The 24613-nt window shown below is 41.4% G+C and overlaps 1 protein-coding gene across 12 annotated transcripts in view; it reads right to left on the bottom strand.

Moving 5' to 3' along the window:
* The window catches only part of LOC140195483 (sickle tail protein), a 696918-nt gene that overhangs the window by 192264 nt on the left and 480041 nt on the right, over positions 1–24613 (bottom strand). For 11 of the 12 annotated variants that reach the window (XM_072253835.1, XM_072253840.1, XM_072253833.1 and 8 more), the window contains one exon: positions 14263–14458. In XM_072253835.1, the coding sequence (XP_072109936.1) occupies positions 14263–14458 (196 nt within the window). The remainder of the gene's footprint in view (positions 1–14262; positions 14459–24613) is intronic. The other variant, XM_072253838.1, reaches the window with a different exon arrangement.

The raw sequence follows: 24613 nt of genomic DNA, 5'->3' as shown, positions 1-24613 counted from the left end.
GAACTGAAGCATCTTGCTGACTTAGACAGGGTCCAGTGTCGACATATTCGAATATTTTGCAGAAATAAATCAATATTCTCCATTTCATAGTTGGAACAAAACCAATAGATACAAGCTCTGTAAAGGCCACATGGCCTTGCTTCAGAGAACTCAGGTCTGTCCAGAAACAGGGCAGAATTTTGCAAAAGAGTTAACATTGACCTGCGCAACAAGATGATTTATTCTTCATTGAATCAGGCTAATTGTACTGCCCATCTCCTCATGCATGACAATCAGCTGTGGCAGCACCAATCAGTTACTTCAGTGAGCAAAGTCAGCTACACAGTGCCTTATCACTGAGCAGTTCACAATAGTAAAATGTACCAAGACCAAGCTGGGCAATGAAACAGACCCAAGTGTTGTCACAAGCAAGATAATGAACATCAATTACCACACAGGTTAGCTGACAATAACTGAGTACTGAGAGTAGAACAGAAAGCGAGTCAAACATGATGGCATATATAAATAAAGCACAAGAAAGGAAATTGAAGCTGAAAAAAAAAATCAAAGGTTATAGAATTGGTTTTGCGCTCTGATTGTTATCATGGCACACAGAGAAAAAAAAACAGGAATGTGAGCACTTCATTCTGTTCAATGCAAGTTATTTGTTGATTCTAGAAGTTGCGATAATAGAAAGCAGAAACAGCTGAAATCATAAAGATAAATAGACACCTTGCCTGTAAGCCATTAAAATCAGCGTGACACTCGATCAGGCCCACTTTAAACAACCTTTCTAGCCTTGTAACAAGCTTTCTTTCACCAGAAAACATGGACTATTGCATTGTTGTTTGTTTAACCTATGCTTCCACTGAAGCTTTGATGTTGTATAATGAAGCCAGACAGGAAATCAATGCCATGGTCATTTGTTCTGGTACAGATTTAGGTTTATTCAAGCTTCTAACACAAAAGAAAAAAGCTATGAGCTCATTTTGCTAGCCGCAAGACTATTTTAGAGCTCTATTCTTCTTTGAAATTACTGAGTGATTATATTTTCCTTCCTCTGCATTAACGGTGTGGACTTTCAACTAAAAACTTAGAAATGGTTAAAAATCAACTTCACGATAATTGACTGAGCATTGCAAATATTCACATTGCCCACAATTCAAAGGCAATTTTCTTATTAGCCAGTACAGAGTCATTACTCTATTATCCATGGTATGGAAGGTTCACCTCTATGGCTAAATGAACCTAATCCCAAGGCAACTTTCTACCTATGACGACTATAGGAGTTACATGGGTGTTGCATCCACTGCAGTACGTCCTAAGCAGCCAGCGTAAAATTTTCGTCTCTATAAAAAGAATGCAGATAGCTTTAAATCACGCTCCTGCCTTATTCACTTCTTAAATTTTATGGAAGGCATCCGAATGGCTTTCACCATGTCTGTCTTGTATACTTTTACATGGCTGCAGCATTCTCTTACAAATTTCTTCAGTTGTACGATGCAGAGTGTTCTAACCGGTTGTATCACAGTTTGGTGCGGAGACTCCAGGTCACAACTTTAAAAGAGTCTGCAGAGGGCTGTAGACTGAGCTAGCTCGATCACGTGCACAACCCTTCCCACCATCAAGGACATCTTCCAGTGGCAGCACCTCAAGGTGGCAGCATCCATCATTATGTATGTCAACATCCAGGACACGCCCCTTTCCATCACTACTGGCAGGGAGGTGGTACAGACCCACAAACAAAATTCAGGAACACCTACTTCCCTTCTGTCATCATGTTTCTAAATTTCCCGTGAACCCTTGACCATTGCCCAGTGGCATTTACATCCATAGTGATGAAGTGTTCTGAGAGGCTGATGTTGAAGCATATCAGCCCCTGTCTGAATGGCAACTTGGATCCACTCCAATTCGCCTACCGAAGCAACGGGTCTACAGCAGATGCTACCTCGTTGGCTCTTCACATAACTCCGAAACATCTGGATGGCAAAGGTGCATACATCAGGATGCTCTTCATTGATTACAGCTTGGCATTTGACACCATCATCTGCTCAAAACTAATCACTAAACTCTAAGTCTTGGGCTTCAATACCCCCTTGTGCAATTGGATGCTGGATTTCCTCACTTGTAGACCCCAGTCAGCTTGGATTGGCAAAAACATCTCTTCCACAATCTCCATCAGCAGAGCAGCACCACAGGGCTGTGTTCTTAGCCCCCTGCTCTACTCACTTTGCACCTATGACTGTGTGACTAAATACAGCTCCAACACCATATACAAGTTTGCTGATGACACCACTGTTGTGGACTGTATCAAAGTGGTGATAAATCAGCATACAGAAGGGAGGTTGAAATCTTGGCTGAGTGGTGTAATAACAACAATCTCTCACTCAATGTCAATAAGACTAAGGAACTGATTGTAGACTTCAGGAGAGGGAAACCAGAGATCCATGAGCCAGTAATCATCAGAGGATCAGAGGTGGAGAGGGTCAGTAACTTCAAATTCCTGGGTGTCACTATCTCAGAGGACCTGTTGTTGTGTAGAAAACATGACAGTGTCTCTACTTCCTCAGGAGTCTGTGGAGGTCGGCATGTCATCAAAAACCTTGGGAAACTTCTACAGATGTGTGGTGGAAAGTGTGCTGACTGGCTGCATTATGGCCTGATATGGGAACACCAATACCTTTGAGGGGAAAATCCTACAAAAGGTAATGGATTCGGCCCAGTATATCACAGGTAAAATCCTCCCAACTATTGAGCACATCTATGTGAAACGTTACCATAGAAAAGCAGCATTCTTCATTCAAGGTCTTTACTACACAAGCCAAGCTCTTTTCTCACTGCTGCCATCAGGTAGAATGTACAGGTGCCTCACGACTCACACCTCAACGTTCAAGAACAGTTACTACCCCACAACCACCAGGCTCTTGAACAAAAGAGGATAGCTGCACTCATTAAATACTCTATTATCTTGCTATTTCATGCTCATTAATTATTGCTATTTATTTCTGCATTGCACTGTTTGCAGTTTATAGTTCCTGATGTTTATAGCTTATGATTACTTTTCTGTAGATTTGCTAAGTTTGCCCGTGGAAAAGAATCTCAGGGGTGTATGTGGACTATGTTGTCTGATAATAAATTTTACTTTGAACTTTGAATTTTAACTCATTATTCTGTTTATTTTGCACAATTTATTTATTTTGTAATTTTTAGTACTTTCATGTCTTTGCACTAAACAGCTGCGACAAAACAATAAATTTCATGTGACATAAGACAATGATAATAAATCTGATTCTGAATCTATGGTACTGTGCTTTAAGGCAGAGTTGAAGATCCCCAATCAACAACCAGTCCCACCCAATACAGAATCACAGGCCCTGATGGGACAGTGAGTGCGAGTGTCAAGGGCTCTAAGAGAAGTATATGCCCTTGGGGTTTCACAAAAACATTAGCATGAGAGAAGGGGGATCCTGCTTTGAGGGAACCAAGAACAAGAATAGTAATGGTTCTGCTAGAGGATGATTCGAGTAAAGAGAAAAAGTACCAAAGTGAGGATCTCTGGATTATTATGTGAACCACATACACATTGGCAATGGGTCAATAACGACAGACAGTTGAACACCTGTCATAAAGATTGGTGTGGAAGAAATGGGTTTCAATTCAGTGGGAATGAAAAATACTATTCCATTGCAAACAGCTCCCCTTAAGTGAAGTTGTGACAGATTTCTTAGTGAATCAAATAACCATGGCTGTAAATAAGAGTTTGAACCATCACAGGGGATGGATGAGGATTCTGGTAAGGGACAACGTAAAGTGATATAATGGACAAAGATATAGTGCACAGTTGCAAATAGCTAACGATAGTTAAGACAAACAAGAGAAAATCTGCAGATGCTGGAAACTCAAGCAACACACACAAAATGTTGGAAGAACTCAGCAGGTCAGGCAGCGTCTGTGGAAAAGAGTCCGATCGACATTTCGGGCAAAGACCCTTCATCAGGACTTGGGTCTCAGCCCGAAAAGTCAACAGTTTGCTCTTTTCCATAGATGCTGCCTGGCCCGCTGAGATTCTCCAGAATTTTGTGTAAAATGATAGTTAAGAGTCTGTTGGAAGGAACAGAATATGCAAACATCAACAGTATTTAGAGTCGGAGAAGCAAAAAAAAAAGGATCTTTAATGAAGTGAACATCTGTAATAAGATAGATAAATTAAAGACATAAACTGAAATAGAACTCTCCAGAAATATTCGTTATAGAGGAAGAATTGCAAAGCGACCAAGTTCTAAAATTAAATATTCCAAGATAACTAACTGTTAGAAATGAGAAAAGGTTTGCCTGGATACAGGTATAGTCAGTCTGGCTGGAGTTAGGAAACAGCAGTGACTGGGATTGGAAACTGGAACATCTGTTGAAGACCTCAGTGGTCATAGGGAGGACAGATAAACTCCAAGCAGTCAGTACATGGCCTCGTCTACTGCCACAATGAGGCCACACTCAGGTTGGAGGAGCAACACCTTATATTCCACCCAAGTAACCTCTAACATGATGGCATAAACATCTATTTCTCAAAATTCCGGTAATTGTCCCCCCTACCCCTTCACTATTCCCATTCCTGTCTACCTCTCTCACCTTATCTCCTTACCTGCCCATCACCTCCCTCTGGTGCTGCTCCCCCTTCCCTTTCTTCCATGGTCTTCTGTCCTCTCCTATCAGATCCCCCCCCCACCACTTCTCCAACCCTTTATCCCTTTCACCAATCAACTTCCCAGCTTTTTACTTCACCTCTTCCCCCTCTCCCAGTTGCACCCATCACCTACCAGCCTTGTACCTCTTCCTGCCCTCTCCCCACCTTCATAGTATGACTCCTTCTCTCTTCCTTTCCAGTCTTGATGAAGGGTCTCGGCCCAAAATGTCAACTGTTTACTCTCTTTTTTTTATGGATGCTGCCTGGCCTGCAGAGTTCCTCCAGCATTTTGTGTGTATTGCTTTTGATCTCCAGCATCTGCAGATTTTCGCGTTTGAGAGTACCAAAGATCAGTCTCGTTCATGAGTTACTGGACATATGAGACAAATGTACTACCTTGAAGAGATATTGAAGATGATTTACCTACAGTGCTCCTGTGCTACCTGTTTCCATGCCCGGACACTTTTTCCACTTAGTTTTGTACTTTAGAGTGACATTGTAAAGTACACAGGTGTTTTTTTTTTAGATATTTTAACTAATGTATGTTTCATACCTTCATACTTTATCTTTGTTTAGATTTAAGTTACTGATTTCACCTTGAATTTGGTCATGTTCAATCCTGATTGATCGCAAGAACACACATTATCGAGGGGTCAGCAGTGGAAGGGGTAAGCAGCTTCAAGTTTCTGAATGTGAACATCTCAATTGCCACTATCCTGGGTCCAACTTATTGATGCAATCACAAAGGTGGCATATACGGCCGTATATAAAGTGGCTATATTTCATTCAAAGTTTGAAGAGATTTGATAAATCAGCAAAAACTACAGCAAATTTCTGCAGATGTACCGTGGAGAGTGTTCAGACTGGTTGTATCACTGCCTGGAATGAAGTTACAATGCAGTCGAGAAAAGTTGCAGAAGGTAGTAAACTCAGCTTGTTCCGCCATGGGCACTAGCCTCCCACCATCGTGGACACTTTCAGAAGGTGAGCATCCATCATTAAGGACCTTCACAATCTTGAACATGCCTTCCTCTCATTAGTACCATTCGGCGGGTGGCACATAGCCTGGAAACGTACACTCAACATTTGAGGGACAGTGTCTTTCCCTCCACCACTTGCTTTCTGATTGTTCCATGAACGCTACCTTACTTTTTCGCTCTCATTTTGCACTTATAAAAACATTTCTGATTGTAACTTAACAGTAATTTTTTTATGAATTGCATCTGCAAAACAACAAATTTCACAACATTTGTCAGTGATAATAAACTTGATCCTATTATAAAATTCTCATGCATTGATCACCTCCCTCAGGGCGAGCTATCCTTTGCTCAGATAGTTACACAAAAATGGTGTGTTACTTGTTGATTTTTCAACATGTTGATCTAGTAATCCACTTCTTCATGCAATTATTTTATCCTCTGGACTTTTATTGCTAATTTGTTTTGTCCAGTATATACATAGACTAAAGTCAAATGTGATTCCTGCTTTACCCTTTTAACATGCACTTCTAATTTCCAGATTTGTATCATATCTTACATTACGGTGACTCATGTGCAGGGGAGGGCCTATAAACAACTCCCAACCACTGGTTAATTGCCACTGAGAATTACTCCTTGTTGAAGTAGTTCAGACAGAATCAGAGAGTTGTTGATGTCTATGAGAGATAGAACATGTAACAGAAAAAGAAGTGGAATTACTGGATGGCTCTGAGAGCCAGCCAAGACTCAATGAGCCAGATGGTCTCCTTTATCACAATGATGAGGGAAAACCAATACCAGAATGCAGAATAAAGTAATAGGAAGAAATACCAATATATCCCCAGGACTAAATGCTCTGCATTCCAAGGTTTTGGATATGGAGATTATGAATCCACTGATTAATATCTTCTAAAATTCCATGGATTCGGGAATGATTATCCCAGTCTGTAAGATAGCAAATATAACCCACATTTTAAGGTAGGGAGAGAGTAAACTAGGAACTGCCAGTTCATTCGTCTGACATTAGCAGCAGCAAAAATGTTGAAATCCATTATTAACTTTGTAGCACCAGGGCACTTAGAAAAGCAATAGAAGGGCTGGGCAGAGCCAACAGGAATTTATTTTGGGAAATCATATTTTACTCTTCTTTTTTTAGATTTGAGGGTAGTTGATATGACAACAAGCAAGCAAGCTACTTTCGCCTGGATTATGTCAAGTTTTGTGAGAATTATTACAGCTACATTCATGCGGGCAAGTGGAGAGTTTACCATCACATTCTTGATTTATGCCTTGGAAAGGACTTGAATTATTGAGAGGAGCAAAATAACCATTAATATTTGATTGCAGAAGAAACTTCTTCATCCAGAGAGTGAAGAAGGTTTGGAATTTAGTGCTCAAGAGGCCTGCAGTTGCTGTGTAAGTTTAATGGAACAGTACAGCACAGGACAGGCTCTTCAGCCCACAACATTGTGCAACCTAAACCAGTTCCACCATCGACTTAATCCTTCCCTCCAAGACAAACAATCCCCTCAATTTTTTCTTGCATCCATGTGCTTATCTAAGAGTATTTTAAAAGTCTTATTGTATCAGCCTCTATCACCAACCCCGGGTGGTGCGTTTCAGACACCCACAACTCTCTGTGTACAATACCTACCTCTGACCTCTCCCCTGAACTTTCCCCCACTCATTTTAAATGCATGCCTTTGGCATTGACCATTACTGCCTGGGAAAAAAAGGTGCTGGCTCTCCGTTCTATCTATATCTGTCATAATCTTATACACCTCAGTCAAGTCACCTCTCATCCTCCGTTGCTCCAAAACCAAAAGTCCCATCTCCCTCAACTTTTGCACAGAAGAAATGTTCTCCAATCCGGACAGCATCCCAGTAAATCACCTCTGAACCATTTCTAAAGCTTCCACATCCTTCTTATAATGAAGCAATCAAAACTAAGCACAATACTCCATGTATGGTCTAACCAGAGTTTTACAGAGCTGCACATGACCACACAATTCTGGAACTCAATTCCTCACACCAATGAAGGCCAAAACTCGATACACCCTATCAACTTGCATGACAACTTTGCAGAATCAATGGATGTGAACCAATGATCTCTATTTTCCTCCACACTGCTAAGAATCCTGCCATTAACCGTATTGATCACCTTGGGTTTTCCTTAATCTGACTTGCCAAGGCATTCTTATGTCCCATTCTAGTTCTTCTAAGTCCTTTCTTAAATGCTCTTCTGGCTACCCAATTATTCACAATGGCCCTGTCTGATTTTTGCTTCTTAAAACTTTAAGAATGCTTAATCTTGACAAAATGGTCCATCCCTCTTTTCAACCCTCTTCTCTACTATCCTTTCTCAGTCTTAATGGGACAAACCTATCCAGAATCCTATGCATGTGGTCCCTAAACAACCTCCACATTTCTGCCCATCATTTCATTGTGAAGATCTGTTCTCAATTTACACACCCAGGTTTCTGCCTAATAACAATGTAATTAGCCCTTTCACCAATTATATACTTTCCCATGCCGTCTGCTCTTGCCCTGGTCCACGGCGATGTTCAAGGAGCTGTGGTTGCTATCTCCAAATGCTCATCCACCGAGAGGTCTGTTACCTGACCAGATTTATTGCCTAGCACGGGATCCACCAGGGCCCTCCTCAAGTTGATACGCCCACATACTGTGTTAGCAACCCTTCCTCAATGCACCTAACAAATTCTGCCCCATCTAAAGCTCTTGCACAAAGGAGGTGTCAATCAATATTAGAAAACGTGAAGTATCCCAGGAGAAAAACCCTGTTGCTTTTGCACCTTTCCAAATCCTGCCTTCCGATCTGCTTCTCAGTGTCCTAACAGTTACTGGGGTGGGGACAGGGGACTACATAATACTCCCAATAGGGTAACTGCTCCCCATCCTGTTTCTGACCTCCCCCAATGACTCAGTAGATATTCCCTCCATGATATCCTCCCTTTCTGCAGCTGTAATATTATCCCTCATGAGCAATGCAACTTCCCATCTCCCCCACCTTTCCCCTTTACCTCCCTCCCTTATCCTTTTGGAAACATATACACCCCAGAACATCAAGCAAGCAATCCTGACCTTGCAATAGCCAAGTTTCTCTAATGGCCACAACATCATAATTCCATGCACAGATCCATGCTCCAAGTTCATCCCTCTTATTGTTAATACTTTTTACATTTCAATCCATCCAATTGAAGGAACCTGATGAAGGGTCTCGGCCCGAAATATTGACTGTACACTCTTCCATAGATGTTGCCCGGCCTGCTGAGTTCCTTCAGCTCTCTGTGTGTGTTGCTTGGATTTCCAGCATATGCAGATTTTCTCTTGTTTGCAGAAAGTTGTTTATGTCCTACCCACTGCATATCCTTCCTCACAATCTCTCTGCACATTGCATCTACTTTTATGGCAAATGCTCCATCCTTTGTCCTAACAATCTCGTTCCCATCCCCCGCCACCTAGTTTGAAACCTCTCCCACAGCTCTAGCAAATATGCCCACAAAGACATTGACCCCACTCGACAGAAATCAACAGATTTTTAATATTCAGAGCAGCAGGAGATAAGAGGATACTGCAGGAATAGGATATAGAGGGAAAAGATGCCACAATGTTATTGAAAGGCAAAGCAGGCACGAGAGGCCTACACCTGTTTATTGCATTCAAAATGTATCTAAATCCTGTATTTTTGCTTGGAAGCCTGTGATGCTTAAAGTTTGCAAAAACCCTCTTTCATTTCTTATCATTTGGAAATTGGCAAGCCAGACCAATATCCAACTGCAAATACCTGTCAAGCTAATGAACAACAAGTCACCTTTGCTATAGAAATTGGTTTCAATAAATGTACATGTCCTTGGTCTTCAAAGAACTGGGCTGATAAGGAGTTAATGTGATGAGGCCAGATGTGAATTATAATGCAGGTTCAATTACAGTCAAGAGTAATAGCTGTTGAGAGTCTTCCCTTCTCAAAGAAATCATCAAGATATCGCTTCAGCACAAAGTCACATTCTTTTTGAATAATCGTATTATTGAATTGAGGCAAGTCCAGCTTGCCAACTGGCTCAGAACCTGAGGGAAACTGAATACCTAGCCCAGCCAATAAATCTGAAACTCATACAAATCTCTACCCACAACTACTAACCACCATCATTTTCAAGAGGAACAGAATCATCTCAGTGTAAACAGTCTCTTCCAAGAACAGCAACAATGCTGACAGCATTCAAAATATTTTCCACACTATGTCGAAAAATTAAGCAACAGATGGACTTTATAAACTCGAAAGAGTTTGTTGAGTTGAAAATATCTTCTTAATACCCGTCAATCCAAGAACTTCTGTGCAGGGGTGCGGTGGTTGCCGGAGCGCACCCAGCACATCTTTAAGAAGAAAGCCGAAATAAACAAGCTAATTAATTAGGTGCCGCCCGGCACGTAAATGTCAGCCCAGATCAGAGGCGATTGCCGATTTCACTTGCCCTACGCGATGTTCACTCCTCTTTCCAGGGCGCTGGAGCCTTTAGCTGCTCCATTGTTTGGTCAATTTAAACGCCAGCCCAGACAGTCTGAAAAGACAGGGCTGTCAGAATCGAGGTGACGTGTTGAATCTGCACAAACTTCTAATAAAGTATAGGTGCTGCCGTGCTTTCTTTGTAATGACAATTACGTGCTGGTCCCAGGACAGACCCTCTGACACTTTTCAGAGAGAGAAATGTCGATCCTTGGTGCTGAAGAATTTAAAGTTATTGACCCTTTCCACCTCAGTTCCTCTAATGAAGACTGGCTTCTGGGCGGCACCTAATTAACTAGCTTGTTTATTTTGGCTTTTTTCTTTAAGATGTGCTGGGTGCACTCTGGCTACCGCTGCACCCCTGCTTGTGTGGAAAATGTTGAAACATAGAAATAACCTACATACACAAAATGCTGGAGGAACTGAGCAGGTCAGGCAGCACCAATAGAGAGAAACAAATTGTCAATATTTCAGCCTGAGACCCATCATCACAAATTCTTCATCCTGATGAAATGGTCTCAACCCAAAACATCGACTGTTTATTCCTCTCCATGTATGCTCTTGACCTGCTGAGTTCCTCCAGCATTTGGTGTGTGTTGCTCTGGATTTCCAGAATCTGTGGAATCTCTTCTGTTTATAGAAGTTATTGCTTAAACAGATCATATGGGCCCATGAGCCTGTTGTTTTTTAATAAGATCATGGCTGCTCTAAGTTTGAAATTAACTCTACTTTCCCTCCTATTCTTGTGATTTTCAAGTTCCCAATGAATCGTAAGGTCCATTCATATGGCTCTAAGTATATTCAATAAACACAGAAATATATAAATCTACAGCGCATTACAAGCCCTTTGGCCCACAATGTGCCGACCTTGTAACCTACTCTAGAAACTGCCTAGAATTTCCCTACCACATAGCCCTCTAGTTTTCTAAGCTCTCTGTACTTACTTAAGAGTCTCTTAAAAGACTCTATTGTACCTGTCTCCACCACTGTCACCAGCAGTGCATTCCACGCACCCACCACTCTCTGTGTGAAAAACTTACCTCTGACATTCCCTTTGTACCTACTTCCAAGCACCTTAAAACTATGCCCCCTCATGTTAGCCATTTCAGCCCTGGGAAAAAGCCTCTGACTAACCACATGATCAATGCCTTTCATTTTATACACCTCCATCAGGTCACCTCTCATCCTCTATTGCTCCAAGGAGAAAAGGCCAAATTCACTCAACCTGTTCTCATAAGTCATACTCTCCAATTCAGGCAACATCTTTTCAAATCTCTTACTAGCTCTTCTTAGTCCTGATGAAGGGTCTCGGCCCAAAACCTCGACTGTACCTCTTCCTAGAGATGCTGCCTGGCCTGCTGCATTCACCAGCAACTTTGATGTGTGTTGCTTGAGCATCTGCATCTCCAGCATCTGCAGATTTCCTCGTGTTAACATCCTTGTAAATCTCTTCTGCACTGTCTCTATAGTATCCACATTCTTCCTGTAATGAGGTGACCAGAACGGAACACAGTATTCCAAATGGGGTCTAACTAAGGTGTAACGTTACCGCACGGCTCTTGAACTCAAGGCCAACACACTATGCACCTTCATAACAACAATGTCGACCTGAGCAGCAACTTTGAGTGTCCTATGGACATGGACCCCAAGGTCTCACTGATCCTCCACACTGCCATAGAGTCTTACCATTAATATTACATTCTGTCTTTAAGTTTGACCTACCGAAATGAAACACTTCACACTTATCTGGATTGAACTCCATCTGCCACTTCTCAGACCAGCTCTGCGTCCTATCGATGTTGCGCTGTAACCTCTGACAACTTTCCAGACTATCCACAACACCCCCAACTTTTGTGTCATCAGCAAATTTACTAACCGACCTTTTTACTTCCACATTCTGGTCATTTATAAAAAATCACAGAGGAAGGTTCCCAGATCAGATCCCTGTGGAACACCACTGATCATTGTCCTCCATGCAGAATGCCAACGATCCTCAACCGTCCTTTGCCTTCTGTGGGAAAGCCAATTCTGGATCCACAAAGCAAGATCTCCTGTCATCCCATACCTTCTTACTTTCTGAATGAGCCTCACATGGGGAACCTCATCAAATGCCTTACTGAAATCCATATACACTACATCCACTGCTCTGCCTTCATCAATGAGTTTTATTATATCTGCAGAGTACTCTAGAACTATGAACCTCTAAGAGTTAAAATTCTTAGGGAATAAATTCTTCCTGCTATCTCCCTTAACAGGGTGACCCATTTTATGAAACTAGGAGTTAGTTTCTATACTACCCTGCCTTCTCGCCATACCTATGATGCCCTGACTGATCAGGAAAATATCAACTTCCGCCTTGAATGTACGCATGGATTTGGTCTCCACCGCAGTCTGTGGAAGAGCAATAGAGGACTCAGCACTGATCCCTGCAGCACCCCACTAGTCACTGGCCTCCTGTCAGAGAGGCAACCGTCTACTACAACTTTCTGGCTTTTCGTGCAAAGCCGATGTCAAATCCAATTTACTATCTTATCTTGAATGCCGAGTGACTGAACCTCCTTGCAGAACCTTGTCAAAGGCCTTGCTAATGCCCATTCTGACAACATCCACTGCCTTGCTTTTTGACTTTCCTGGTATCTTCCTCAAAAATATCTATAAGATTGGTTAGACACAACCTACCAAGCACAAAGCAATGTTGACTATTGCTAATGAGTCTCTGTCTATTCATGTACTCATATATCCTGTCCCTTAGAGTACCTTCCACTGACTTCCCCACAACTGATGTCAGCCTCGCTGAAGCACCAATGAGTCAAAACTTCAACTCACCACTTTAACACTGGCCCACTCACACAATGGCCACTCCTCTTAAACCTAAATTCTTTTCATTGGATCTTGCCAAGTGATTATATGCAATCCAATGTCTCCTCAGGAACTGTGGCATTTCTTCTTAATTTTGCGATTCACACTCTAAAACACCAAAATACCTCTGTATTTCAGTCATTTCATTTTGATTATAATCTACCTTTTGAATATTATACCTTATATACTCATCCTTTCCCACATTAAACTTCATTTACCAACCTTACAACCATTTCCTCAATGTGTCAATATCCTACCGCAGAGTCACAAAAACCCTTCCATCATTGTCCTTCCATCTACACTTGCGACACCAGCAGACGTGGAACCCTTATATTCTGCACTCTCCTCCAGTCCAGAGAAAACTGCAATTGTTTCCTTCAGAGGAAAGGAGATTGAGGAGAGAATTAATTAAGATGCTTTTCTGTGAAAAGTCTAAACTAAGTCAATAGAAAGGCCCATTTGGTTTGGCTGAGAAGCTGACATCTGGTATCCATGGACTTGTTAGTTCACAGGAGGACTGGATGGGAAGAGAACTAAAATGTAGTTTGCTCAAGGAGTTGTGGGGATCTGGTCTTGTCTGAAAGAGAGAGGGAGACATTTAGAGATATACAGGTGAACAAATGAAAAACCAAAAACTACAAGGTTAATTACAGGGAAGGAATTACAGAGTGTAAACAGTTTAATTTTGCTGGCATGGATATGATGGGACAAATGGCCTCCTACTGTGTTGTAAATTTCATTGAGCTTGTGAACTGCTTGTACATCTGCCAGTAAATGATTCATATCTATATAAAACCAAATAAAATGTTATGAACTGCTGCAATCACAGCTCTTCGAAACACAATTGCAAGTAGAATTCACTTTCAGCAACCTTGTTAACTTTCAAAGTGCACAAAAAATGAAATTCTTTGGCATTTCTATTTACAATCTATTATAAAGCAGAATTGCAGACTTTACAGAATTTCTCAGTTGGTGGTGAAGCAACAATGTTGTTCTGGCACTTGCTCTGTAGAGAGATTGGAATCTGAATTACATAAGGGGATAAAAGAACATTTTCTTCAGTTTATTTAGCATTAGCCTAGGATGTATGTAACAGAGAGAATGAAATATTCAAAACAAGATTCTCAGCTGCCAAGACCAACTCAGGGATCTGGTTGACTCTTCTGTAGTGGATAATTCATCATGGGTGAAAAGGTAAATGAAAATGAGAGTGCAATACAGTGGAAGTGCAAAGTCTATCTTACCCAATGATCGGTCCTTTGTCTGATTGGTTGATCGAACAACTGGGAGGCTGGCACGCAAGCGGGTCCCTCGGTTAAAAAGATGCGATGCTTCTGGCTCTGCCATTGCTTCAAAGGAATCCGCAGATGCAACTGAGAGGTGCTCAGCCTGCTCCCCGACACCAGGCTGGGAAGTTCTTAAATGCTTTGGGCTTCTGCTCTGCAAGAAGGAAAACAGGATTCTTCTTTAAAATTAGGACAAGTTAGTTCATTAAAGATACTTCTGTAACCATAAGACAAACTTGGAAGCTAAGCAAGCACAATCTGTTTACACCATGCATTCTCAGAAGGTGCAGCACATTGCGTTAATTTACTTGCAGCAAAACTCATTCCGGTGGAGGTTAACCTCTGGCTTTACACAATAATAATCTGCATGATAAACTGCAGAAGTACTACAGCCACCTGATTAGCAAAGGTACATATTGTGTCTGTAAAAAGATCTTTAGGCTTTAATCACATAATCAATTAGTCACTGATGTTGAATTTTTCACTGTTTTGGATGAATTGTATTAGCCATAAAAGAATCTCAAATCCAAGCAAAGAACAGGACAAAATGATGTACAATATCCCTAAGCAACTCTGGGCTATTCTTTCACTCAGAATGATCAGCTACATTACATTCAGGCATCTCATAAGAAAACCTGGTAAAAAGGAGGCTTGCAAGTTGTACAACAGACTGTAATTATTTCTTACTTTTCCATCACCTTTCGGCTTCTCATCTGCCTCAGATAAGTTAGACAAAATGGAAAAGATTACAACAGGAATATTTTCCAACTATAGCGAAGAACATGGAAATGAAGGGATGTGGGAGCAGGATCAGTACATGTTCCTAAATTCCTCTGTCTCCATTTGAAATGGAAAGAGACATCCAGATGGTATGTTGTGGACATCACTGAGTCATGGCTGAAAGGAGATCATAGTTGGAGCTTAACATCCAAGGATACATATTGTAGCAAAAGGACAGGCAAGTAGGCAGAGGGGGAAGGGTGGCTCTGTTGGTAAAAATGAAAAGAAAAACTTACAAAGAAATGACAGGATTGGAAGATGTAGAACCCTTGTGGGTAGTGTTAAGAAACTACAAGGATAAAATACCTTGATAGGAGTTATATACAGGCTTCTGTACAGTAGCCTGGATGTAGGCTACAAATTAAAATGGGAGATAGAAAAAACATATCAAAAGGACGATATTAAAATGATAATGGGAGATTTCAATATGCAGGTTGATTGGGAAAATTAGGTTGGTGCTGGATTCCAAGACAGGATTTGTAGAATGCCTACAAGATGGCTTTTTTCAGAGCAGCTTGTGGTTGAGCCCACTAAGGAAAAGGCTATACTGAAATGGGTGTGGTATAATGAACCATATTTTATTAGGGAGCTTAAGGTAAAGGAAACCTTAGGAGACAGTGATCATAATATGATGGACTTCACCCTGCAATTTGAGAGGGAGAATCTAAAGTCAGATGTATCCGTATTACAATGGACAAAAGAGGATTGTGGAGGCATGAGAGAGGAGCTGGCCAAAGTTGATGAGGAAAAGACACTAGCAAGAATGATAGCAAAACAGCAATGGCTGGAATTTCTGGGACAAACTCAGAAGAAACAGGATACATCGCAAGGAAGAATTCGTAATGCAACAGTAGCTGACAAGGGAAGTCAAAAACAGCATAAAAGTAGAAGAATATCATAGAGCAAAAAATAGTGGGAAGTTAGAGCATTGGGAAACTATAAAAGCCATAAGGGGTGAAAAGATTAAATATGAATGTAAGCTAGCCAATAATATCAAAGAAGACTCCAAAAGTTTTTTCAGATATATGAAGATTTAAATAGAGGCATGAGTGGATATCAGACTGCTGGAAAGTGATGCTGGAGAGGTACTAACGGGGGACAAGGAAATGGGGGATAAACTAAATGAGTATTTTTCATCCTCTTTGACTGTGGAAGACATGAGCAGTATGCCAGAAGTTTGAGTGTATCAGAGGGCAGAAGTGAGTGCATTTGCTATTACCAGGGAGAAGGTATTTGGCAAGCTGATAGGTCTGAAGGTAGAGAAGTTACTTGGACCAGATGGACTACACCCCATGGTTCTGAAAAAGGTAGCTGAAGAGACTGTAGAGACATTGGTAATAATCTTAGAAGAATCACTAGATTCTGGGATGGTTCCAGAGGACTGGAAAACTGCAAATGCCACTCTACTTTTCAAGAAGGCAGAGAGGCAGAAGAAAGAAAATTTTAGGCTAGTTAGCCTGACCTCAGTGGTTGGGAAGATGTTGGAATCGATTGATAAGGATGAGATCTCAGGGTACTAGGAGGTACATGATAAAATAGGCCAAAGTCCACATAGTTTCTTTAAAGGAAAATGTAGCCTTATAAATCTGTTGGAATTCTTGAGGAAATAACAAGCAGAATAGACAAAGTAGAGTCAGTAGTCGTTGTTTACTTGGATTTTCAGAAGGCCTTTAACAAGATGCCGCACATGAGGCTGCAAACAAGGTAAGAGACCATGGTATTATAGGAAAGAAACTAGCATCGACAGAACACTGGCTGATTGACAGGAGGCCAAGAGTAGGAATAAAGCGAGATTTTTCTTGTTGGTTGCCTGTGACTAGCGGGTGCTCCATACGAGCCGATATTGGGACTGCTTGTTTTTAAGTTATATGTCAGTGACTTGGACAATGATTTCGTGACTTTGTGACCAAGTATGCGGATGATATGAAGATAGGTGGAGGGGGAGGTAGTGTTGAGGAAGCAGGGAGGCTGCAGAAGTATGGAGACAGATTAGGAGATTGGGCAAAGTGTTGGGAAGTGTATGAGCATGCACATTGGTAGAAGGAACAAAAGCTGTCAGAACAGTCAAAAAATTCAAAACTCAGAGGTGCAAAGGGACTTGGGAGTCCTCATGCAGGAGTCCCTAAAGGTTAACTTGGAGGTTGAGTCGGTGGTGAGGAAGGCAAATGCACTAGTCGCATTCATTTCGAGGGGCCTAGAATATAAAAGCAAGGATGTAATCTTGAGTCTTTGTAAGGCACTGGTGATTCCGCACTTGGGAGTATTGAGAGTAGTTTTGGGCCCCTTTCCCAGGAAAGGATGTGCTGACATTGGAGATAGTTCAGACTAGGTTCACAAAAATGATTCTGGGAATGAAACTGTGATCATTTGAGGATCATTTGAGGTGCCTGTACTCGCTGGAATTTAGAAGAATGGAGAAGATCTCATTGAAATCTATTGAATGTTGAAAGCTCTAGAGTCAATGTGGAAAGGGTGTTTGCTCAAGTGGGGGGGGGGGGTGTCTAGGACCAGATGGCACAGCCTCAGAATAGATGGAAATCGACTTAGAATGTATATAAGGACGAATTTCTTTAGCCAGAGGGTGGTGAACATGTGGAATTCTTTGCCACAGGTAGCTGTGGAGACCAGGTCATTGGGTATATTTAAAGCAGAGGTTGATAGGTTCTTGATTAGTCAAGGCATGGAAGGTTATGGGTAGAAGGCAGGAAAATGAGGTTAAGATGGAAAATGGATCAACCAGAATGACATGTTGGAGCAGTCTCAATGGACCAATTGTCCTAAATCTGCTACTATCTCTTATGGGCCTATGGGTTTTTGGAATATATACGGTAGAACTTACTAAGTCAAGAGCCCTGCTTCTACAAACCTCCGGTTGAGGAGTACCAATATATCTACAACATACTGTATATGTTTCACATTTTATATTTCCTTTATACTATAAATAACTATTACCATATGTGGGCAGGTGATCTTGGAAAGCAATATTTTATTAGATTTCTGAGCAGATACCCTGCTCATTTTTACCTGGACCTTTAATTGTCTAATGACATTTTAATTAATCAACTGAATTGTATTAATCAACTTCTTGTTATTGTTGCACAGACCAGCATTTCGGGCTCAAACCTGTTTTTCAGATTTATCATACGGAAACTGATTTTTATCTATCTCTTGCAATAACTTTGTTCAAAACTACGCAGAAATCGCACGAACAGTGTTAATGACGTTTCATCAGGGTTTCTAAACAATATCAAGAGAACTCCCATGGAAATTCCAGGCAAGACCATTTATCTCAGTGTGGATAAGATTCCTAATTTGCATTCAGGTCAGAAGCTAGATTTATTTATTACACCTAATTTAAGCCAAAGATTAGTGGCGTATTTTAAAACTGACGCAAGTCATTGCTGTAAACATCAGGAACTCATGAATCCAATTATAAATCTCTTTTCTAACACTTGACAAAATGTTAATCAATCAAATTTTTTCTGTGGTCACCTGAGTCCAAGAGGTTAAATCAAAATGTCTATGAAATAAAATGCAGTAGTTCAAAATCAGAATTGCAGATTGCAAATATGGGTTTCAATTGCAATAAGGATTTGAAGGTAGCTGTATGATAATTAAATTGACTTTTTGAATAGTTACTTTTTAAATACTATGAGGGACAAATAACCGAAGAACATTGAGATATTTTAAAATCATTGCAAAAATACTGCTGCTAAGAGAAGCGAATATCCTCAAAGAACTCACATGCTCCTCAACAGTTTGAGAATTGTTACAAAAGGAGCCTTTTGGAATTCTTGAGCCACACTTGTCATTGAGTCACACCATTCCAGTTAGTAAATGAATAAATGCCAAAACAGAGAGCAGAATAATCTTCACAAGCATTCAATCATAAACTGAACTATCTCAAATCCATTTTATGATAGATAAGGGTATACTGACAAGATATTGTACAGGTGTAGTGAAGATCACCTGCATCTTTGGTACTAGTACCTAATTAACAGGAATCATCATGGAAAATTTCTATGTTGACAAATGCTCAGACCCCATTTGGAACAGTTGTTCAAGACATCACAGATACAAACCAAAATTTTCAAACCAGTGCAGGTTAGAGTAACAATACATGCCATGCCATTGTTTTAAAATCAGTTTTAAAAATCAAGGGTTCCAATTTATTTCAACAATTAGCAGTTATCAACAGATCCACTCAGGCAAGTAGAGCCAGTTCCAGTGCAAAATGTGCCAGTCAAACTTGCATTAGTTGAGATGCTGCACAAAGCTCTGGCCTATCAATCAAGAGGAATAAGCACAGTTCACTGTGGAAAAGAAAGAGATCAAGGTACTAACTCTCTGAGACAATTCAATTTTCATCAAGAACCTTTGCATGTCAAGCTCAGACTGAAGGGACTCCAACATGCATTGCAAAGTCTGTGATTGGCAGAAAAAAAAAGAAAGTGAAGATAATTCAGAAAAATATGTTCCACCTGAACTAGGAAATCTGTAATAGATGAAAAACAAATGTGAAATCATCAATGCAAACAAATGTTCTACAATGGCTTTGAGATGATACACGTCAGTTATCCACTATCTAAGTTATTCAAAATATTTGCATTTGCGTAATGGCTCAATATGTTAAATTCTCCGCATACCATGGTACATTGTTCATTAATTCAGCAAGGATACCAATAAAGTCACAAACATTCATAAAAGTATAAAATCGAACAAAGTAATGCAAATGCAAATGGTTCTGAAATGGTAATGCTACAGGCTGTGAGCAGATCACTCCCTGAGGTACATTCATACACACTATAAGAAATAGTTCAAAGCAAATGAGAATCAATAAACGCAAACATGAGGAATTCTGCAGATGCTGGAAATTCAAGCAACACACATCAAAGTTGCTGGTGAACGCAGCAGGCCAGGCAGCATCTCTAGGAAGAGGTACAGTCGACGTTTCGGGCCGAGACCCTTCGTTAGGACTAACTGAAAGAAGAGCTAGTAAGAGATTTGAAAGTGGGAGGGGGAGGGGGAGATCCAAAATGATAGGAGAAGATTGGGGGGGGGGGGGGAGGTGGCGGATGGAGCCGACAGCTGGACAGTTGATTGGCAAAAGGGATATGAGAGGATCATGGGACAGGAGGCCCAGGGAGAAGGAAAAGGGGGGGGGGGGACCCAGAGCATGGGCAAGAGGTATAGTCAGATGGAGAAAAAGGAGTGAGGGAGAAAGAAAGTGTGTATATAAATAAATAATGGATGGGGTGTGAGGGGGAGGTGGGGCATCAGCGTAAGTTAGAGAAGTCAATGTTCATGCCATCAGGTTGGAGGCTACCCAGACGGAATATAAGGTGTTGTTCCTCCAGCCTGAGTGTGGCTTCATCTTTGCAGTAGAGGAGGCCATGGATAGACATATCAGAATGAGAAAGGGATGTGACCACACATTTTAATTCCACATCCCATTCCCATTCTGATATGTCTCTCCACAGTCTCCTCTACTGTAAAGATGAAGCCACACTCAGGTTGGAGGAACAACACCTTATATTCCGTCTGGGTAGCCTCCAACCTGATGGCATGAACATCGACTTCTCTAACTTCCGCTAATGCCCCACCTCCCCCTCGCACCCCATCCGTTATTTATATACACACATTCTTTCTCTTACTCTCCTTTTTGTCCCTCTGACTATACACCTTGCCCATCCGCTGGGTTCCCCCTTTCCTTCTCCCTGGACCTCCTGTCCCATGATCCTCTCATATCCCTTTTGCCAATCACCTGTCCAGCTCTTGGCGCCATCCCTCCCTCTCCTATCTTCTCCTATCATTTTGGATCTCCCCCTCCCACTTTCAAATCTCTTACTAGCTCTTCCTTCAGTCAGTCCCGACGAAGGGTCTCGCCCCGAAACATCGACTGTACCTCTTCCTAGAGATGCTGCCTGGCCTGCTGCGTCCACCAGCAACTTTGATGTGTGTTGCGAGAATCAATAAAACCAGATTCATCATTTAACCAAGTAATGATATCATCAGGCAGAAAGGGCAAAGAAATACACAGACCTTTGCACTATACTTACCTCCATTGGTCGAGGCCAACCATGGATGTTGCATTCTAGCCATACACGTGACACACAAGTCAGGGCACTACAATATAGAGAGCAAGCTACTACCCCTCTCAGCACAGCAGATGAATTCAAAGGAACGGCAGAGACCAATAGAGTTTGGCAGCAGCGGCGGCACAGGAGCTGCCAGTCAGCGTTGAACTCAACATAGGACTGCCTTAGGGGCTCTAGCTCTGGATTTTTCCTCTGGGTCTACTCCTGAAGCTTTCCCCAAGGTAGTGGAGGTTTTGATATCGGAGTTTCCTTCTCTTGGATGAGCTAACCACGGCTGACGAGCCCCATTTTCCTGAAGCAACTAGTTTTAAGGAGCAAGGAACATGGATTGCCCCTTCTCCTGTCAGTAGAATCGGCTTCGCCTGGCTTAGTAGCCAAGTCACATGTGAAGGCCAGGAGCTGGACTTGGTTGTCACGGGCTATTTAAGTCTCACACCATTGGGAGCATTTAATAGGTAGTGTGAGTTTATCCCCACTACGCCCCCCTCACCCAACTCTGACATCCTTAAGGTCCCTGTTAAGGGAAATTTAATAAAGCTGAATAAGAAATTTTAGACAGATGTGCCTCTGCCTTCAGGAAGACTTTGCCGCACTACGGTAATAATGTTCTTCATAAAAACAAAAGACCATTCGCTTTCAAAAAAACAAATTTTACTTCATCATAGATTAATTAAAATTAAGATTTTGAAAGCACAAATAGAGTTTGTGTTAAAGTTTGAATAAAGTTTGCATGGAATTCCATAAAAGTCTATAATCTATCACATTGCAACATCACCCTTTGCAACGAGGGAAAGGCATCCAGTTCTGAATAACAATGGTTATAACAAATAATTTACTCAACAGTAATTTACCTGAGCCACACTGACGAGCTTTCATTGCTTTAGCCGTGGTTTTATTGCTGATCCTCATGCCCTGAGTGAATAATGTTAGTTTATTGAAGAATAAAGAGTTAACTACATTAGTGTGAGAATGATGTCACAATTAAACCTATTTAAGAGGTGTTCACTCCTTAACGCCTTTACCTGCTTACTGCACTGAAACATTTAAACTATTCCAAAAACAAATACCGGAAACACTCAAATTAGAAAACACCTATAGAGACAGAAAAAGTGTTAACTATTCCTGATTAGTTGATCTCAGGACCAGGAAAAGTTAGCAATAAAGCAACTTTTAAGATGCATTGAAGACTGACGGTGGTTGGAGGAGAGGGGGGAGACAAAAGGAAAAAGTCAAGGGTATATGATAGGGCAGAAGGCAGGAGAGATTAAAATGACCAAAGGGGTGATGATATCGAATGCACAGTATAAAGGATTAATTATTTGCAACAAGGTAAGTATGGTGAAGTATTCGTTAATGTAAACACTGAATACTCAAAATAGGGCAGTTGGCATTGAGCATGCTTACATCTTTACTGTTAAAATTGACAGCTTGGATAATGAAGAAATTGGGTCAATTACTTTATCTGCTGATCAGATGGTGCTGGCAAGGTACGGTGACACTTTGCAGACCAAACAAAGCTACCAACAATTCTACCAATTCCACTTTTTCTAGACTATGATCACTGCAATCCGTAGCCTGTAATTTGTTTTTGGGAGTTGTGCTTTTGAAGCGTCTGTACGACCTGGAGGATTTGCCGAACTGGACTTTCAAGATTGCGGGTACAGCTGCAGCAGCCATTGCTGAACTGGATGTTGGGCTGGATTGAAGCAGTGGGGCCCAGGCCCAAGGGCAAAAACTGAACTGATATTTAGCCAATTTAAGCACTGAGCCAGATTTAAAACATCAAGCATCAAGCCCAAGGGCGAAGGACGAACCAGTGTTCAGCTCACTGCTCGGTGAGCTAGGGCTTTACTCTTTGGAAAGGAGGAGGATGAGAAGAGACATGATAGAGGTGTACAAGATAATAAGAGGAATAGATAGAGTGGATAGCCAGCACCCCTTCCCCAGGGCACCACTGCTCAATACAAGAGGACATGGCTTTAAGGTAAGGGGTGGGAAGTTCAAGGGAGATATTAGAGGAAGGTTTTTTACTCAGAGAGTGGTTGGTGCATGGAATGCACTGCCTGAGTCAGTGGTGGAGGCAGATACACTAGTGAAGTTTAGGAGACTACTAGACTGGTATATGGAGGAATTTAAGGTGGGGGGGTTATATGGGAGGCAGGGTTTGAGGGTCGGCATAACATTGTGGGCCAAAGGGCCTGTAACGAGCTGTACTGTTCTATGTTCCATGAGGCTTTACTCACCTTAGCGCTGAACTGGCTTTGTGGCTGTCACCTGAAACCATTAGCACTTGCCTTAGTGCTGAACTGACACTGCAGTTGTGGCCTGCAACCATTGGCACTTGTCAGCGCTGAACTGGCTCTGTGGCTGTGGCCTGCACCTATTCGCACATTGGATCAGCTGCAGCGCTGAACTAGCTCCCTGTTTGTAGACTCACTTTCAGAGATTCTTCGGTTCATGTTCTGTGTGCTTTTTTGGTTTGCTTTTTCTCAATTGCTTACACAATTTGTTCTTTGTATTGCACAGTCGATGCTTAACAGAATTTATTGTGTGGGTTCTATGATGTTTCTTTGTTTTGTGGCTGTCTGCAAGAAGATGAATCTCAAGGTTGCATATTGTATGCATACTTTGATAATAAATGTACTTTGAACTTCGAACAATCCTTCAGATGCTGCAGCAATTAATCTGTCTTCCAGGCATGTTCTTACATCAAGAGATCACAACTTATTGAAGTACGTAAAGTGTAACGGTGGGTCTGCACCAAGAAAGACTGATCAAACAAAATCAATAATAGGGGCTACAGACTGTTAAGAAGTTCCTGTACCGAACAAATGCCTGATGTCTGGACCAAGCCCGGAATAATTGGTTAAGACTGAAAACTACTGTGAAAGCACTCAAATGATGTAGAATGTGCATTATTACAATATCAGTGACCAATAAGATATTCTATCAGAAAACTAAAGCATTCATTTTTCCCTATTCTTTTTATTCAAATCATTAAGGTATAAATAATACATACATTTGGAAAAAAAAGAAAAATAATCATTTCTAAAACTGTTGAGTTTGCACTACAACAGATGTACATTTATTAACGTCAAATTGATATTGATGAATAAACAAACAACTTCACACTGAGATTGCAAATTCATTATTTCAAACTGGCAAGCTGCCAACTCAGAGAAGCCTTCGCAGTCAATGGGAATGCTAACGAATACAAATGCAGTAACTACAGAAGCAAAATCAGAACACAGCCTGGAGATTTACAATAGGTTCTCCGCAGTCTGGAAGGCATAAAAATGGATTGAGTAAGTGCTGAGAGGTTTGAGTACCGGTGGGGGGGGGAGGGGGGCTGCAGGGGGAACTGGAGCATTTTCAGCTTCTGCCTAAGAAGGGCATAAAGGCAGCACCAGGAAGCATGAATTATTTTCAGG

The sequence above is a fragment of the Mobula birostris genome, chromosome 3, assembly GCF_030028105.1.
Source record: "Mobula birostris isolate sMobBir1 chromosome 3, sMobBir1.hap1, whole genome shotgun sequence".
Classification (NCBI taxonomy): domain Eukaryota; kingdom Metazoa; phylum Chordata; class Chondrichthyes; order Myliobatiformes; family Myliobatidae; genus Mobula; species Mobula birostris.
This window is presented reverse-complemented; position numbering and strand designations above follow the sequence as displayed.